Source organism: Trifolium pratense, linkage group LG4 (genome assembly GCF_020283565.1).
Source record: "Trifolium pratense cultivar HEN17-A07 linkage group LG4, ARS_RC_1.1, whole genome shotgun sequence".
NCBI classification, from domain to species: Eukaryota; Viridiplantae; Streptophyta; class Magnoliopsida; order Fabales; family Fabaceae; genus Trifolium; species Trifolium pratense.
Window position 1 is genome coordinate 48,973,557 of NC_060062.1, and position 15,336 is coordinate 48,988,892.

At 30.1% G+C, this 15,336-nt stretch overlaps 1 protein-coding gene across 1 annotated transcript; it reads left to right on the forward strand.

The window, feature by feature from the left end:
- Nucleotides 1-1,415: 1,415 nt before the first annotated feature.
- Nucleotides 1,416-2,485, forward strand: LOC123923274. The gene has a single exon (XM_045975963.1). It carries the CDS (start codon nucleotides 1,543-1,545, stop codon nucleotides 2,245-2,247), a length of 705 nt encoding a protein of 234 aa, XP_045831919.1. The 5' UTR covers nucleotides 1,416-1,542; the 3' UTR covers nucleotides 2,248-2,485.
- Nucleotides 2,486-15,336: the final 12,851 nt, after the last annotated feature.

A 15,336-nucleotide genomic window follows, 5' to 3' on the forward strand; every position in this document is an offset into this window, starting at 1 on the left:
CCGATCTAAAATTGGTGGTTGAGATTGTTTTAATGGATAAAACCGTATGAAACATCAGAACAGTCCGATTTCAAATAGAAGTCTGCAATCTAATACTGTGTGAAACTGCGTGAAATTCGTGTATCATGGAATCCAAATCCCGATATTACCCCTTTCCTCAAACCGTGGTTCCTCTTATTTTCTTTCAAGTCATCGGGAGAGGAATGTGAGATTAACAATATTCCATAATCCATACCAAATTAATCAAAATGACAACAATCCTTAAACCATAAGATATACTATTATATATCTTGGCCATAATTAAGTACTAGTACAAGTTTGTTCTTCATCCATCTCTTTTATTTATTATTGATCGGGATTAAAAAATTGTTGAGTTTGATTAATTAAATCATCATTATATGCGAATAATGTTTTTTTATTAATTAGCAATCAAATTATTTATCATATAAAATATTTATGAATATTAAGTTAAGTCTTAGTTGCTGCCTGGACCCCAAGACAGTAGAAAAGTGAGAAATGTCACATTGTTAAATCATAGGGTAGTAATAACTAGTGCTTGTTGGCCTTTATGTTCCTTCAATTATAATGTGCCATATAATGTCTATAGTTTGGTTCACGTTTGCATCACTAAGCATCTAAATTATTTGGTGAAGCAGGTTTGGCATGATATGATGTACAAGGTGTTCTTTTCCTTTGGCGCTTATCAAGATCAATGTGTGTGAACTTTTGTAGTCATGAAATCATCTTGTGCAAAAAAGCTCATAATAAGCTACTATGTTTGAAGTATATTTTGCTTTCCTAAATGAGAGCTTTGTTAAGCTAAGCATTGACACTATTTTCTTAGTCTAACCGTTGAGCAAGTGGTAATTGTGTGCTCTCTGCAATTGGTTGGACTTTTCAGGCCCGTTTCATGCCAAGATTAAAACACATGGAAAAAGAATACTAGTTAGATGAGATATATTGACAATAAGTTTTTGGAAAATTTCACAGGTACATACGATGATTTCTAATATATCGATACATTAAGTCATTAAATTTATTTCAGACTTGCAAATTTATGCAAGTTCGAGCAAGTCTATAATAAAAATTATTCTATCTACAAATCAATTCATCGTAAAGTTTAACGCATATACTCGTAAACTCTTACAAGTCTACGAGCTGACTCGCAAGTCCGACAAGTATCTCCACGTTATTTTCTCCAAATTTTTAAATTGAAATAAAATTTCAACAAGGTAGTATTTTTAATTTCCAATTATTAATTAGAAAAAAAAAACCATAATAATTTTATAAAATGAAAAGATAAATGAAAAAGCAAGGTGTACATGTGTTGTGTTATTACTAGTAGTGTTAGGAAAAAAGGTGGTATGAGAGTCTATAAAAGGCCAAAGATAGTTCCCATATGCGAAACTAGTGACTCTCCCTCCCACACCAACATCACATCACATCATCACAACAATAACAACTACACTCTCTCTTCTTTTCTTTTTTATGCTTAAAACTGCATCTTCTTACTTCTTCACTTTCATCTTTTAAACACTCTCAATGGAACCACACAAAGCAACTAACGCCATTCGAACACACTTCGCCGCCATTTCCAAAACCATTCGCATTTTCGAACTCTGCATCTTACTTCTCCTTCTTTCCTGGACTCTCACGCGCCTCCCTCTCGCCGTTTCCATTTCCGCCGACTACCTCCGCAAACTCGCCGCAAGTCCACTTTTCATCTTCGCTGTTTCCAACGCAATAATCGCTACTCTTATCGCACAGTCCGGCCGTTTTTCCACTCAAAACTCCGACGATCTTTCCGGTGCCGGTAAACTCTACTCCGAGTTCATCAATAACCGCATCGCCGTTTCAGATCGCGAATCAGTCACTGTCGATTCTCCGCCGGTTGAGGAAGTTGCAGCGGAGGTGAAATGCCAGGACAAGGAGGTTATATCTGAGATCGTTTCGATTCCGACGGTTTTAGATCGGGAAGCTGCAGATGGTTCCAATTTTGCGAGTTTTCGTCGGAGTCAGTCGGAGAAGTGGAAGCGAGAGGCTGTGAAGATGAAACAACGGAAACAGCTTCGGAGATCGGAAACAGAGAAGCTTCGAGAAACTGAGAAAGAAAATTTGTATCCGCAGGATAAGCTGAGTAATGAGGAGTTTCAACGCACCATTGATGAGTTCATTGCGAAGCAAATGAGGTTTCTGCGAGAAGATTCTTCCGCCATTGTTGTTCACAATACTAGTACTACTTCATAGCTTGTAGTAGATTTTGAAATTGAAAAAAAAAAACGATGAAAATTCCAAAATCCATTTGAAAAAAAAAAGAAAAGAAAAAAATTAATCTAGAAGAGTTTATGGTACTGTCTGTTTTTCTTCTGTTTCGTCTGCAGTGCACACTGTACAGTGTTAATATTTGTCCTAAATCATATAAAATGTCCCATTTTCTTTATAGTTTCTCACTCCTAGTGAAATTGCTATTATTCGAGCTTAATGGTGTTTTTGGTTTTGCGAAAAATAAAAAGTAAAAAAAAAAAATTATGGAAATTGATGGATGAACTTGACTGGAAATCGATGGATGAATTTGAATTAGAGTTAGTCCAAGTTCATTTATCGGTTTCCGTAATTTTTTTTTTCCTTCTACTTTCTTTCTACAAAACAAAGCATAAATGAAATGATAAACATTATCTCGAACATAGACATGTAATTTTGAGTCTCGAGTTTGAATCTCCAAAAAATTCAAATAACAATATCAATATTGACAATTGAATTAAGTCTTACAAATAATGAAATTATATTATTATTGATAATTGTTAGTATTATTATTGGAAATATGTGCGTGGTGAGTGCTGATATGGTAATAATACTCCCTCCGGACTATGGTCTTTATTACTAAGAAATAAATAATTTTTTAAGTTAACATAAGCGATCTCTCTAGTTTATAATATATATTAGATATATCAATTATTTAATAAATTTAAATAATAATTTATTTTTATAAATAAGTACGGAAGGGAATAGAACCAAACATGAAACTTGCGAATATATTCTAAGGTTACATGTAGTTGGTTTAATTTGAACAAACAAGAAGGGATTAATTAATGTGAATTATGGGATTAATGTGAATTATCCTTGAAAAAAGAATTGGAATAGATGATGATGTTATTCTATAGCTATTAGTAAAGAGGAAAAACAAGACTTATGTGGAACTTGTTTGCTTGTTCGATTGATGTAAAAGTAAGGGAATGGAATTGTATTCTGAAAAATAAAATAGAATGTGAATGGTTGATGCTTAATTTGTTCAATTAGAATCCTGAAAGCGTATCAAATACGTGGTTGGATAGGATCATCTTTTCATTTTGCATATTCTCTTCAAATTAATTGTTTAAGTTTACTGTAGTATATAAATTTATTCAATTCTGCTTACCAGTGTATTTACTATGGGCATGGTCAATTAACCATTATTTTAATCTACACTATAAATTGTGAAAGTTTCATTGTTGTAATTATTAACCATTTAACTTTATTTTCACATCCCTTTCTAAATTATTATAAAATTGTTATTGGTATCACTTTTTTTTTTGGGTGAATATTGGTATCACTTTAATAATTAATTACCTCTTTCTCGGTTATAATTTTTTTAACGATAAGTTCGAGAGTATATTTTATGTCAATGTAAAAATTCTTTACATTGCATCCAATGATGTCTTGTCACATCATTTAATGAACATAACACATCACGTGTTTTTAAATACTATATATGATGTGTTGATATATTATTGGTCGCATGTGTAAAATAATTTTACACTGACGGTGCATATAAATTAAATTCTTACAAGAATACATCTTTCTTTTATAAAAAAAAAAAAAATCTTTCGAATAAACGATCATTTCTAATGCAACAATAATAGCTTTATAAGGCTTGATAAAACTTTCATTTAAAAATGCTAACAAGGTTAAAGTTTTACACACCGACTAGTATAAGAGGTACCACAACTCAATTACATGCTTTATCAATGAACGACATAAAAAATCAAACGCTAAATATTAAAATTATCGTAAACACGTCAAAGAAAAAAGTGATATGAAATTAATTCCTATAAGAATACAGTTTGAGGTTTTCATAGTTGACTCATATAGGAGATAATACTCTAATTTCCAAAGCATGACCATACTCCACAAAAAAAAAGTACATAAGACACCATATTGTAGAAGATGCATTTGGTCCTCAACTCCCATAAAATCCACACCACAAAATGCCTAATAAGTGAAAGAGCGCCTTATACACAGGGACGAATCCAGAAACTAATCGAACAGGGGGCTGACTATTTTTTTATAAGAAATATTATATAAAATTTAATTGTAATTTATATGAATAGGGATCAAATTATACCGATATAAAATTATTTTACACTGATTTATTTATCTGAATTAATTTACACTATAAGTATACATACAAATTAATAATAATTATATATAAAAAACAATTTTAAAGATATAATATATACACCATTGGGGGTGGGAGGGAGGGGCCGAAGCCCGTCCTTGCCACCCCTTAAATTCATCCCTGCTTATACATGTTTTCCTATATCACAATATGAAGAGAAAATAGAGAAGAGACGATTTATTTATCTAGATATAACAATTTACATTCGCAATAACTATCCACACATTTTATGTGAGACTAGGAGTGGTAAGTCATAAGCAACATAAAAATTGTGCTTCTGATTCATGAGGATCTTAAAATAAGTTTGAACGAGTTAAATTCCTTTACGGTAATAGTTTTTAGAAAAATACAATAACTTTGAAAGGAAGATAATAAGTCTTCCAAATCAATATCATTCAATATATAGTATACACTTATATTTCACATTTTGTTCATATAAACCAATAAATACTTTAATGATGACTATATAAATCATTCACTAATTCAAACACCTAACTATGTATAGTATTATTTCATTCTTCAAAAGGAAAAAAAAGAAGAAAAAACTCTCCATCAAACAATAATTTCATTCTTCAACTATCATTTCAAACAGGATTGCTAGGCATTGTATTACCAAATCATAGCTAAGTACATAATTGTGATCTAGCTTGTTCCTAATAAGTGGTCACCACATGCATTTTTTAACGCTATAGTATTCACATTGTGTCTTGTCAATCACTTTTTTTTTTCTTTCAATTTGTTATTTGATTTTAATTTCTTGAACAAAAATCTCTCTGATGGATAATTAAACTCAATCATTATGAAATTATATGTTGATGATCATTATAAAAGTGTAGTGTCTTATTGTCCTTTGTTATGATATTTATCTTAGAAAAGACACTTTTATATACTTTTTGTCGACATTATAATCTTGATTATAAATAAATTTGTTTATATATTATTATATAGCCAGCCAAATTACTTTCCGTCCTTCCAAAATGCTCTTTTTCATATTTCTTCTACTTCCCTTTTTCCCTTTTATTGGGATAGTCATCATTACTTCCACACAAACAAACACTATTGGAGTAGTTCAATGTTGGTTTGATTTTCTCACGGGATATGCAAAATTCTTAATTGCTTTCATTAAATTCATTCATATAGAAATAGTAGCATATCCAAAATGAAAAAGGTAAAAACAGTTCATGAGATGGAGCATGCCTCAAACACAATCAAATCTTAGTTTGCGTGTGTTTGGTTTTGTGGTGATAAAATTTAACTATGCAAAATTAACTTTGGTTAAAATTGGTTGAACAAAAATATACTTCCATACAATTTGTTCTAAAGGTGGTTCTGACATTATTTGAGTTTAATGTCTTGGTTATAAAACTCTAAATACTAATATAACATACTAAATACTAATAATTAATATTTGTGTATTAAAATTTTTTTCAATGAAAGTAAATTTAAGTAGGATTTCTGGCGCGAATAATATTTTATCATATTTTACTTATAATGGTTGGACTCTAAATTACACGTGACCCCTTCCTTTGGGAACCAGAAAAAAGAATTGAATGTAAAATAATTTATATCTAAATATATTCACTTAAAATTGGATGAACAATAAATTTAAGACTAAAAATCAATTCTTTTTTGACAGTTTTAAAAATCAATTCTAGAGATAAAAACTTTAAAATCCCTTAGGGCACATGTTAAGATATACCAAAATAGAAATTTAACATTTAATGATACAAGAAATTTAATGCTTCAAAAATCAAAATGCACAAATTAACATTTAATAATTTCTATTTTTGCTTCCTTAACATGTGCCTTAAGGGCACAAGTTAACATTATCCCTATTTTAATGGTGGGTAGCAACAGACTATTCCTTTATTGAAGGCAGACAAAGGCATTATTAAACATTAAACAAATCTAGCAGCTCCCTCTTATCCATTGGTTAGAATTATTTTGCAAGAGATCAATCTCAATTATTCACTAATAAAGTTGAAAACCTTCTATAGTCCTTAGATAAAGCAATATTTGAAGGTATTAATTTATGAGAGAAATAATTGAGGGAAATTGTTGGTGTGTTACAACCTTTTTCTTCGCACATTCTTCTACTACCAAAGTAGCTCTAAAATGTCTATATTAAGGACCCACTTGTTTGGAAAGCTCTATATTCACAAACCCACTTATTTTTATTAAACCACATAAAAACAGAACCAAGACATGATTATGTTTTAAGGTTCAGACAAAAGGGTGTTCATATTTTATATCCTTGTCATTATCTAAAAAAATGTATGTGTCAACACTATAAAAATCCCCATCTTTAATTTATTTTCCTACCTATAATTTGCAAATACTCCAATATCACCATTTGTACCGTATTGAACATTTTAAAATTTAGATAATAGAGAAATTATTAATTAAAATAATATTATTAGCCATTTAAAATTAGTCATAGATAAGATTTAAACCCTGCTTTAGAGAAATGATTCCTTCAAAGTTGTGGATTTCACTTGGGAGCTGGACTTTTTTCGCTCCTCTCACAATTATTCGTTCGAGATGTGTCGCACATCTACATTCGAAAGTGCGCGCACTTTCCTCCTAGGTGTGAAACACTAAGTAATCCAATCTCACCCACATTACTGACTAAGCGTAGATAATCATATTTCTTAGAGTACTAAAAAATACAACTCCATGAACGAGCAAGTAGTGAAAATCCAGCTGCCGGGGTTTAAATCATTAATATTTGAGAGGAAGTAGTGAAAATTCACACCCTTAAGCTAAATTTTTTAAAATTTTGACTTTTCAACATGTGACTTAGATTTATTTTTGTTTTTATTTTAACCTTTTAGTTTTTAAAGAAAGTGGTCCGATAATTCATAGTTTGACTGTAAGGTGAGTAAGATATGATCAAGAATTATTTTTTTCAGAAATCAAATTCGAATTATCTCAAATAATTCGTTATATAAGAACTCATTAACCACTTGAACCTAATATTTTAGTTTCATACGTCTTAGATTTTGATGGAGAGATTTCAACCAGATTTTATTGGTGAGAATCCTCTCTCCTATTTTCATATGAAATTTGAATTTCTTCCCTTAAAATTATAATTTTTTATTTATTTAATACCCAAATCTGCAAGCATATTATATTTTGAAGTTGGTACTATTACCCCCCACAGTGACCAATCATAGGAAGAGAGATCATTAACTCAGACTGCCAGATAAATACATCTCTTCCCTCTCCTGAATCATCAAGAACAAAGAAAGACTATAAGACAAATGAAAACACTGTCTTATCTTCCAGCAGTGACACAGATCATCCACTTATGGAAAGCTTTGATAACATGATTATTAAAGCACATTCTGAGTCCCAATGTGTTTTTTTTTCATGTTTAAGGGAAATGGAAACATATAATTACTGTATCTTCTGGTAAAAACAGTAATGAAAATGGAAAAGAAAAAAACAATTACTAATATGTTATGTATAAATGCATAAGAATACAAAACAAAATAGGACAATACATCAATTTAAGTTAACATAAAAGGAAAGGGTGTCATGTTCACAGCACCACGAGTCTTGCAGGAAAAATATGATGGAATTAGTAATAAAGGTACTCATTTCATCATAGTATATTGAGAACAGGAAGAAAAAGAAGTAACAAAAGGTTCATATAATTGATACATGTGTAGACTAATTAATTTTTTCAAATATAGGGTTTCTTTTTTTTTGACAAGATATTTCATGATGTAGGTTTTTTCAAATATAGGTTTGTTGCTCACTTAGTTGGCATATGATCTTTCATGATGTATATGTCATAATTTTTTACCATAGGGTATGTATGAGGTTTTGAAATAAATTCTTATATGTAAAGTCTATTTTGAAGATGTGAAAACACAAGAAGAGGGTTAAATCATGTTTTAAAACAAACTAAAACTTTTTCGAGTTTAAGCTTAATATATAGCAGCGGACAACACAAAACAAACACAAAGATAACGAGATCAGAGGAGAGAAGATAGACACAAGCAATTTATACCGGTTCCTCTCACAAAACAAGAGTAGTCCAGTCTCCTTGCACTTCCAAGGGATTTCCACTATAATCACACAAGATTACACTTGCTCAAGCACACAGCAAGAGACTTCTACACAATGTTCAAGCACTAAGCAAGAGACTTCTCAGTCTAAAGTATAAATAAAGATTGTTGTGATAATACAAAGCACTAATGAAACCTTAGAGCTAAAATACAATGAGTAGATACACACTTCAAAGTATTTTTGATGAGAATGAAATTCAAAGATTCAGAGCTTGAGTGCTTGTAATATCGAAATGAGTGTGCAAATGATAGATAACGTATTCGTCATTGATCTTCACAATGGAGTGTTGTTTTTATAGTCGAATAGAACACTCCATGTATAGATGACCGTTGTGCAAAGACGTTGTAGCCAGTTGAATTGGATTGAGCGATGAAAGTGACTTGTCATACCAAAGTGGTAACGAGTTTACCATACTTTATGTCTTCGAAAGATGTTTATACCAAACAGAGAAACTTTCACATTTTGACTTCCACGCTCCTCCAAACTTGGAATAAGGTTGATAAGCTTGATTGTCCTTTTAAGATTCCTTATGCCAAAACAGAGAAATGTCCTTTTGGCTTACTCCCAACATTCTCTAAATTTTTTGGCATGATTGATACTTATCAACTCAATGTGCGCTGATCAGCTTCTAATAGCTTCTTTCCTCTGATGGTCAGATGTTTCTGACTTATGCTTGCCTCTGATAGCTTCTTGCTTCAGAGTCTTCTGGGTGGGCAAGAGCTTATTGTTCATCTTTGCTTCTGAATCCCTTTCAGAACTTGTTCCTTTTCTCAAGAGCTTGGGAATATTAGAATTTGCTTATAAGATCTTGCACACTTAAATTAAATGTCAAGATATAAGAGAAATATGAGATTGAACCGAGAAATATGATTGGTTCAACTACGGTTCAATCGATTTATTATAGTTCAATCTCAAACTATATACAATAGGATTAAACCAACCATCAAACCGACAAATTCTCGGTTCAATGTTTAAACATCGATAAAAATATACAATTTTTCACTTTTTTTTTTTTTTAAAAAAAAAAACTCCTCCAATCCCTCTGCTGTAGGATATAAGAGAAATATGATATCTTTTGTGACCAAGTATCTACTTTTAGGAATTTTGCAAAAAGAAACCAATATCCATGTGGGTCAGAAACTTTCTAAAGAGTACTCTAATAAGTAATTATACAAGTGTGTTAGCATATAGTACTATGTAATAATTTTTCTTTTTGCCAAAGTACTAAGTAATAATTTAGCCTTTTGGAGGCTGGTGGTAGTATTATGTATATATCCTCTCTGACTTTGCTTTTAAATATCCTTTATAAGAAATGTGATGTTGTACAAAAATATCAATTACTCCTATGTGTGTGTGTAAGTGTTTGGTTGATTCATCATTTTGCTCTGAAAATGAAGCAATAATTCACCAAACATTATTAGGACATTATCATATGCAAGTTATTGTAGAGAGGCTGCTAAACAAAGTAAAGTGGCTACTCTTATAGCTTTGTGATGAAAATAAGCTTGGTTTCTCAATTTAATGCCTCTGTTATTTTTGTCTCTAAATTTTAGGCTCATACATTGAGGTGGGGCGCCCCCTTAAACAAAGCAAGCATATAGGACTTTCGTAAATTTGTATTAAAAATCTGACAACAAATTAAGGCTGTGAGTGAAGATATATTATGCTATACTGAAGGGATGTTGGTCCTGCGGGTGGCATTACTAGTAGTACTGTAGTATGGTATAAATAATTTGTGAATATGTACAATTTCCTATCCATTTCACTTGTAGGTTAAAATTTAAATATAATTTGGCCAAAACTGTCAGTCATTTTCAGATATTAGATTCGTTAAGAGCTCGTTTGGTGCGCAGGATATCATATAGACAGGATATGATAAGAAACTGGATAAGGATAGTGATAGGATAAGTATTTATCATATCATGTGTTTGGTGCACATTTGATATTGACATGATAAAATATATATTATATTTTTTTAACAAAAAAAATATATTATATTTAAATGACCAAATTATCCTAACGAAATAAATAAATACACCTAAGTAATAAATAAAAAATTAACTTTTCATAGAAAACAGAAATAATAAATAAGATTTGTTAAAAAAATAACAATAAATAAGAATTATTCATTATAAAATTAAATATAAAAAAGAGAATTATTAGGAACAAACACAGTTTTTTTTTTTCAATATGCCAAAGAAATAGGAACACTAATACAATTTATTCATGATTTGAAAAACGTGAATTTTTTCAATCAACAGAGAAGAAGAAAATTAGGAACTGAAAAACAAAATTAACAAAATTATGGCAAAATTGGGGATTAGAAACACATGAATTCTTTACATAAGCAAATCGATTATTATTAGAAACAAATAAATCTTGGATTGTTACATGAAAAGAAGGTGGAGACAGAGAAAAGAAAGAAGGGTCAGGAAAGAAAGAGGGTGATGCAGAGAAGAGAGTGAAATTAAAAAAAAAATAGGAGGATGCAGTTTGCAACCGGTGGGAGTCGAAGAAGGTATTTTGTGGAATAGAAAATTAAGCCGCGTGAATTTGTGCTATCAGGTTGGTAACCCACCTAATACTAAGGATTAGAATAACAAAGGTTTGACATGATAGGATTAGTAATAGGTTTAATTTATCCTTTCCTTTTGTGCACCAAACAACAAATTTAAATAGGATAGGATAGTGTTATCATATCCTGTCTCCCTATCATGTGCACCAAACGAGCCCTAATTATACTTTTCCTTGTGTCATGTTTAGAAATTATTATTTTTATCAAGATTTTAGTGTGTTTAATGACTAATTCCTTAAAAAAAATTCAATATAAAAAAAATCGTAAAAATAATTGAGTAAAAAAAATTAACATATATGGTGAAAATAGAATTCATCGAAAAAAAAAAAAATCATGTATTTTTATTGGCTGGAGCTATGAGACAATCACACATGTGACCAATCATATTTGGCCACGTAACATTTACTTTTGACTGCATGATGCCCTTTTTTCACTGCCAACCAGTTCGCTATGTGGCATGCGAACGGTGTTTTACAATTTTTTGCCGTTTTATACACTTGCACCCTAGATAGTAAGGGGTAAAAATGAAAGCTCAGGGGGTGAGTGAGAAACACGGTGAGCGTGAAAAGAAAAACTCTATTCTAGTAACCTAACAAAAAAACCTTTACCCTATTCCTCTATTCCGAAAACACTAGATGAAAAAGGCCCAACCCAAGTAATTATTAATATGTTCCAAAAAAGAGAATTTCTTCTTACACTCCCCTTTACAGTTGTGCACTCCCTGACATTCCCAATTTACCCCTCGCTACTTAGCGTGCGAGTGTGAAAATAGGAAAATTTGGGGAAAAAATGGTTCGAATTCTAGGATGCAACCTGCGAACTAAGTTCACATTCTAGGATGCGAACCTTATGCAAATCAAATTTTTTTGTCATCTTCACCCTTCTCTCATCTCTCATGAAACAGTTTTGAATGAAACACGGTTCACAAGTTAAAGTAACAATTGTAGCCTTATCAGCTCTTGTAGCCTTGATATATACATGCATGTTGTAAGTATAAATGTAAACTTGGTCATATAAAATAGAGTAACAATTTAGTACAACTATCTTTACGGTGTGTGTGATTGCTCGATAATATAACAGCCGCTCCAGTGGCAAATTAAAATATGATATTAGATAGTCCACATTTTTATAAGGTTCATTAGTTAAAGTGCAAACTGAGTTCGTACTCTAAATAGCGAACTGTTCATTCATGGGGGCACAAATATTGAGTTTGAGTCAAATAAATTGTAACTTGCAAAATAGGCTGCTGATGACAACCAATTATATGATGTTTTTAGTAGTAGATTAGAGTAGTTTTTATAGTAATTAAAGACCAAAAGCAAGCACACACACACCTTTTATTTTCCACAATTTACTTTCCTGCAATTTATTTCCTGTCATTTACTGAAGTACCCGCAAATATACCTTCTTAAACTAACAAAACGAAGACAAACTATCATATTCTTAAGCGAAACTAGTAACATTGACACAATCCCTGTGGAGAACGATAAACTTACTACTATATTACTTGGCACCGATTCTGTGCACTTGCAGAACCACCGTCAGCTGCGTACAGGGCTCACATTCTAGAATGCGAGAAGGTTATTTTAGTAAATTAACCTTTGTGTTTTTGAAGAAAAATTAACCTTTGTGTTAAACGTATTTCATATTGAGTTTTCATATTTGAAAGCAAATTAATTGGCAATAATAATAAGCGATATATTTAAAAAATGTATAATAAGCAATATGATGATTTGAATAAAAAGCATGAACTCTTTTCCTAATATAATTTAAATATAAGTTTATTCTTTTTAAATTTTTACATTTTTTTATTAGAGTTCCATTTTCAATATTTAGATCGAACCTTCAAATAGTCAAAACTAGATCTGTTTTCAATCAAACACAATATATATTGTATTTTGTAAATTTCACGTTATTTTAATGTGAAGAGTTTAACTTAGTGACATTCAGTGTCATGACAATTTTATAAATCCTTTTTTTTTTTTTTGGTTTTGTGCCCTTTTTTACTTTTACTTTTCTTGTAAATTTATTTTCTTTAATTAACATATGTTTGGTAGGTAGTAGTTGGTTTCAAGCTTTCCTTGCCGTAAAACATATTAAATAAATTAGTAAAAAAATCACAACTAATGAGAAAAATAAAATTAACAATTTATACGTTCCTTCGTCAAGAATTAATAATTTATTTTATTAATACAAGATAAGATAAATGCGATGGTTAGAAAATATGTAAAAAAAGGTGATGGTATTGGTATTGTGTAAAAAAAAATGTGATGATTAGGATAAAAAGTAGAATAGACCTAAAGATAAGTCAATTAAGAGGCATTTTTATATAGACAAATGATTTAGAAACAAATTTAGACACATAATTATAAAATTAAAAGAAAAATAAAATAGTTATATTACTCAACATTACTTTAATTATTAGTTAAAAAAAAACATTACTTTAATTGTTTTTTCTTTAATTTTTATCTTTGTTGTGAGTGTACCTAAGGTAAAATTATTTGGGTTTATGCCGATATTAGAATTTCTCATGTTTCTCTTCTATTAATTTGACATTATCATGTTCGTAGTTCAACTGATAGAAATGCCGAAATTGCTAGTGTTGGACGTAATGACTGAGGTTCGAACCCCGATCACTCCACTTTATGTGTGTAAGTTTTTAATGACTTTATCATTTCTTCTATAAAAAAAATTTAATATATATATTTTTATTTTGTTATTAGATTTAATATATATTCTTATTATAAAAAAAAAATTTAATATATACTACTCTCGGATCTCTTTTGTAAGCAAATATATCAATTTGCCCATTTTTTTTTTTTAAAAAAACATCTATAATATGTAATAAGCCAGACATATTTCCCTTTCTCTCTCCTCTCCTCATTCAACCCCATTCCTCACATTTAATGTTTCTTTTGCAAAATTTATTTAGTCTTTACGTTTATGGCAATTGATTCAACATTTAATAGTGGATTTGTCCAATTACTCATTCCCCTATTATTAAGGATCGCATCAATTTACCATTTAATAGTAGATTTATCCATATCATGTTATCGTTTACTATTATTAAGGAAATTTTACACCTAATATTAATGACTAATAATTTTACACCTAATAAACGGAATCACTTAATGACTAATAATTTGTCCATATCATGTCCATCCCAATCACTTTCATAGAAATTTTACACCTAATATTAATGACTAATAATTTTTACCATTCCCCATCAAATCACGTCAAATTCATTCTTCCAATAGAAATTCATTTTAGCCATTATTTTAATATTTTAATGCTAGCCATTATTTTAATATTTTAATGCTCATTGATTAACAATACGTTTCACCCCTAATTCTTGCATCCATATCAAATACATCTAATCAGAAAATATTGGTATTATTTGCATTAATACATATTAATTATGACAGCAAATAAATCAGGTTATGAGCATATTAGTCTGAGTATGAATGAGAATGACTCAAATATATATAGATATGTATGCACTCTCATATTCTTCACTTTTGAAAATTCATGGTTATGGCTATCGTTATATTCATTTTTTTTAATTGGGATTTCACGACTCAAGTAAAACTTATATGCTGATTTTGTACCCAAAAAAATTCATAGGCTGACATGAATACATAAGGAATCCAGTGACAATGGATGTTGCCAAGTGGCCATAGTCTCAAATTCACGGGTACAATTCTTAAACTTTTTGTACCATTCTCTTTTCCGCTTATTATTCATTTTAATCTATATTCATCATTTTTTTAATTTTTGCAGAAATGGATCTTAGATGAAGAATATGATATCTGAACTCTATAGATATTGGATTTGGCACTATTGATTAAAATTGATTAGTTTTAAGTGAAGATTATTTTGCCACATAATTATGAATGTTGTAAATTGGTTTTAAAGATGTAATGTGTATTATTATTTTTACATAAAAGTGTAACGTGTATTGTAAATTTTAAGTGACAGTCAAGTTGTGTTGTTTTGGTTGAATGATTACATTATACATTCATGTGATATTGTTATGTTTTTTCATTATGAATTTTCATCCTTAAGTTTTTTTATTATGAACTTTCATCCAATTATGATTTTTAGTATCCGGATTTTTAGTATCCGGAAGTATATTAATATTATATATGCCAACAAAACATTGTGGCTTTAGGAAAAGTCAATGTGACGAAAATTATAATGACGAGGAATACAATCACCCGAAGAATTTTTAGAGTCAATGATTTTTTGG